Here is a 4393-nt window from a genome sequence, read left to right as displayed (position 1 = left end):
GAGAGCTGGACAGTCGGGGGGAGAGATGGAGAAACAGAGGGGGAGAGCTGGAGAAACGGGGAGAGTTGGAGAGACAGGGGGAGAGATGGAGAGACGGGGGAGAGATGGAGAGACAGGGGAAGAGCTGGACAGACGGGGGGGAAAGATGGAGAGATGGGGAGAGATGAGGGGGGAAGCTGGAGAGAGACGGGGAGAGCTGGAGAGACAGAGGGGAGAGATGGGAAGAGATATGGGGGTGGAAATAGAGGAGAGATGGAGAGATAGGGAGGGAGAGGGACAATGGGGAGGGAAAGACAAAGGACCAGATCAAAACGAGGGAGGAGAGCAGCAGGGCCCAGAGGATGGAGCCTTGGACAGCAGGCATGAGCACAGACTTGGAAGAGACAAAGAGACCTGGCCCCCCAGATGAGGCCTAGAGAGCCACTACTCGCTCCCCCCACACTTGGAGACCCCTCTCTCCACTCCAGCCCCCTGGAGCACCAGGTCCCATTTAATCCTCTCCCTGTAACTGGGTCTCGGGGGTCACTGCTAGTACCATCCCCATCCCGTGGAGGACATTGAGGCCCAGAAAGGTGCCACCTCTTGCCCAAGGGCACACAGCTAGGATTCTTCTGAGAGAGAGGGAAAGAGCGAGAATACCAGGAGTGTGAGATGCAGGGAAGGCTTTGCTGCTCATTCCTTCCCTTTTCTCTCTCCTCTCTGTCTTCTATCCCCTTTCCTAAACACACACTCTCCAGCTTGCACTCCTTTGCTCAAACACCTGCTGTGGCTCCCTATTGCCCTCTCATGAAATCCCCGCCACTCACTGTCTGTGGGCCCCACATGTTTCAGCCCCACATCTCCTGCCTTCTTTGCAGTTATGATGGCATCCCTCAGTCCATTCTCCCCTACAGCAGGAGTGCCCTTGCTGTCCGTACTCCACATGGAAAACATCCTTTGTGTCCATTAAGATCCAACGCAACTTTGTAGCCTTTCTCTGGGTCTTCGTATTGTCTGAGTTACCCCCGTTATTGCTTGTTGTCTGTCTTGTGGTGTCTCTGCTGGGACTGCCTGTCCCGCTGGACAGGGAGCTTCCTGATGGTAAGGCCTGGGTCTCTGGTGTCTTCATTCTTAGCATTGCTCTGCAAAAAGCTCAGGAAGTCAGAGAAGTGTGACTGGGTCGGTGGGTGGATGCGTGGATGGACGGATGGGTTGTTTGACGGGTGGATGGATTGGCTGGTGGATGAGTGGACAGACTGGTGAATGGGTGGGCGGATAGAGGAATGAATGTTCAATTGGTGGATGGATGAATTGGTGGATGGATGGATATGGTTAGACTGATGAATTGGTAAGATTCATCAGAATTGGGGAACAGGTGATTTGGGCAGATAGGATGGTAGCTGAGAGAATGGATGGGTTGGCCAATGGGTAGATAGAGAGGAGGAACAATGTCAACAATGGATGAGTGACTGACTCAGTTTCTCGGATGGGAGTTCTGTAAAAGAATTAAATCCTGACGTGCTAAGACCTTCTCTGTATGTGATGAATTTAACTTTTCTCCTGTGCATCCAGAATGGGACTAGTTATACACCCTTCTTCGTGAGAACTGAGAAAATAGTCACTCCAATCGTCAGCTGCGTTCTGTAGCTCAGAGGAGGAGCCGGGTTTAAGACAAGATGTATGCGTAGATGAGGAGGCATCAGCTCACACAAAATTTGGCACAGAAATTAGAACCACCCACCAGCGGTGAAAATCCTTTACCTTGCCCAGAAGTCTAACACAGCTGGGCGGATCTCCCGCTGGAACCACCTGCCAGAAATGTGGGCCAAGCTGGCTGGAGTGTAGGCCCCTCTTCGAACGAAGACAGGCCTGTTCAAACCCAGGACTCCTTAGTGGGTGGGGTGAAGTGCTTCCAGCACACGAAGGACAGAGAACTTGAATTTTAACACAGGGACCTGAAGATTCCCTTCCCCCTCTGGGACCAAAATGAATGGAGTAGACAGACAGAGCCACCCGGCAGAAGCCATTATGTTTTGTTTTCTTTCTCCGTGTCTGTCTCTGTCTCTGTCTCTGTCTCCGGTGTCTCTTTGTCTCTGTACCCATCGTTCCCTCTACGTGTTCATCTGTCCTCTCTGACTTCCTGTCTCTCCTTCTCCAGCTTGTACCTCTGACCCCGGTGAGGCAAATACGCTGCAGCAGATGGGGGCATGGAGGGGTGGAGGGGCAATTGAGCAGGTGTGTGAGTCAATGTATGAGGGGCTAAAGCAGGAAGAAGGGGCTCCCTTCCCCTGCCCCTCAGGCCGCTGGGCGGGGGGCCCCGGGAATGCATGGGTCCTGGGAGGGGTCCCGCACCACCACTAACCCCACCCTTCCTCCTGCAGATGGACCCACGGACCCACCTGTCAGGACTGGACTGCGGTGTGCAGTTACGCCCACCATCATCTGGGCCACCAGGATGCCTACCTGTCCGCCCCATCCTCCTCTGGATAAATGGCTCTGCCTCATAGCACTGTGTGTCTGTCTGGGAGAGGGACAGTACTGGGGCCAGGCCACACCCGCAGAAGGGCCACCCACGCCCTTGGGGACCTTGGAGCCCAGCTTCACATTGGCCCTCATGGAGGGGCATGGGAGAGTGGTGCCAGGATCTTGAGCCCAGACCCACCCCTTCAGTCCAGACGCCCCTCAGCCTATGCCCCTCGGTTGGTGTGGGGGTCCTCCAAGCAGCAGACAGAGGGACAAATTAGACTCACAGGGTATTTATTGGGAGGAAGTACCTTTAAAAAAAAAAGATTTATTTATTTATTTTAGAGGGGGAGGGGCCGAGGGAGAGGGAGAGCGAGAGAATCTCAAGCAGACTCCCCGCCCAGCAAGGAGCCTAGCAGGGGGCTTGATCTCACGACCCTGAGATCATGACCCTGAGATCATGACATGAGCCGAAATCGAGAGTCCGCCCCCGCTGAGCCACCCAGGCACCCAGGAAGGAAGTACTTATGGAGGGTACTTGGTATGGGTGTGGCACCTGAGGAAGGCGGGAGGGTTGGGCAACACAAGTCTTGTACTGTACGCACGTCCAGGAGAATTTCCACCCGGGCACTGGAGAGTCTGAGAGTAACGTCGTCCACTGGCGGTGGCCCATGTCCCGCAGGGAGCCCTGCCATGCTCGGGCATCGGTGGGAGGCATGGCACCGTGCTGGCGGAGGGCGGGATCCCAAGGGTCCACGGCGGAGGCTGTCCATCAATGGTGCTCCCGCAGGAGGGCTGCGGGCCACCCCCACTGACCCACCCCTCCCTGGTTCCAGACCCCACTCAGCCCAGCACCCCCATGATCACAGCCCAGTTCCCGGCCCCCTCATGCACACACGCACACACACACACTCCCTGCCCCAGAGCTCATGAGCCCTCTGCTCCCATGGTTCTTAGAAAAGAGACCACGTGTCTATATGCTATGTCTGTATTGAGGGGTCCCCCCGGGGGTGCCCCTAATCTTCGTCCTCCCCCCCTTCTGTTTCATCACCCCCTTCTGTCGTCCCTTCCCCTTCGGTGGCCCCTGACACATCCGTGGCCCCCTCCAGAGGAAGGGAGTTTGGCATGCTGCCAGCCGATGCCTTTTTTTGGCTCGAAGTCCCCCGGTCCTTGGATAACAGAGAGACGGTCCTCGACAGGTCACATTTGCCCTTTAAGAACACTGGAAGGTGCAGCATATCGCGGCGCTTGGCCCACCTGACCGGGAGGGCATACACTCAGCCTTGACCGTCTGCCTGCTCCTCTGGGGGTGTGGGAGCCCACCCTCAGCCCCAACCCCACTTGCCAGAACAAGCAGATGCTGGAGATCAGGAAGAGGAGGCCTCCACATGTCCAGCCCAGCGCCCACATGTGCTTTCTCCGCATGGTTTCTGGAAAAAGGAGGCAGGTTTGAGACCCAGGAGACTCAGCTGCCCCGGGGGCCCGGCTTCCAGGCACTCACCATCTGGCCGCTGGTGGTAGCAGACCCCGTCACGGTAGCAGCATCGAAGACGCAGACAGAGATTGGGGTTCTCGATTGCCGCCTGGCCCCCACAGCTCTCCCGGTCCCATACATCTCCCTCACAGCCTTGGGACCAACCACAGTGGAAGCTGTGTCACAGAGTCTGACCCGAGGGCCTCAGAACCCCAGGGTCCCAAAGTCAGGCTCCGGGATTGCCTGCCTAGTGCTTACTCTGTGCAGGAACCAGGGGTCCAGGCCCCGGCCCTGGTCCCTCAGACCGAGGGGTCCAGGCCCCCAGCCCCTCCTCCCTCAGACCCAGGAGTCCAGCTCCCAGGCCCTCCTCCCTCAGACCCAGGAGTCCAGACTCCCAGATCCTCCTCCCTCAGACCCAGGAGTCCAGGCTCCCAGCCCCTCGTCCCTCAGACCCAGGAGTCCTGGTCCCCAGCCCCT

General features: G+C 57.4%; 2 protein-coding genes across 3 annotated transcripts in view; one reads left to right on the top strand and one right to left on the bottom strand.

Annotated features, from left to right (window-relative positions):
- TMEM238 (transmembrane protein 238) overlaps positions 1 to 2485 on the top strand; it is an 8439-nt gene extending 5954 nt beyond the window's left edge. Inside the window, exons 2-3 of one of the 2 annotated variants that reach the window (XR_004675897.1) lie at positions 2138 to 2214; positions 2361 to 2485. The gene's annotated coding sequence lies outside the window, so the exon portion shown is untranslated. The remainder of the gene's footprint in view (positions 1 to 2137; positions 2215 to 2360) is intronic. The other variant, XM_034986445.1, reaches the window with a different exon arrangement.
- Positions 2486 to 3414: 929 nt separating this feature from the next.
- TMEM190 (transmembrane protein 190) overlaps positions 3415 to 4393 on the bottom strand; it is a 1751-nt gene continuing 772 nt past the window's right edge. The window contains exons 3-5 of the mRNA XM_034986443.1: positions 3944 to 4069; positions 3788 to 3872; positions 3415 to 3699 (exon numbers count right to left, since the gene is read on the bottom strand). Of these exons, the coding sequence (XP_034842334.1) occupies positions 3459 to 3699; positions 3788 to 3872; positions 3944 to 4069 (452 nt within the window). The 3' untranslated portion in view covers positions 3415 to 3458. The remainder of the gene's footprint in view (positions 3700 to 3787; positions 3873 to 3943; positions 4070 to 4393) is intronic.

This window comes from Mirounga leonina, unplaced genomic scaffold (genome assembly GCF_011800145.1).
Source record: "Mirounga leonina isolate KUSES-001 unplaced genomic scaffold, KU_Mleo_1.0 Mir_376, whole genome shotgun sequence".
Lineage (NCBI taxonomy): Eukaryota > Metazoa > Chordata > Mammalia > Carnivora > Phocidae > Mirounga > Mirounga leonina.
The sequence above is the reverse complement of the archived record's forward strand: the minus strand, read 5'-3'. Positions and strand labels throughout refer to the sequence as shown.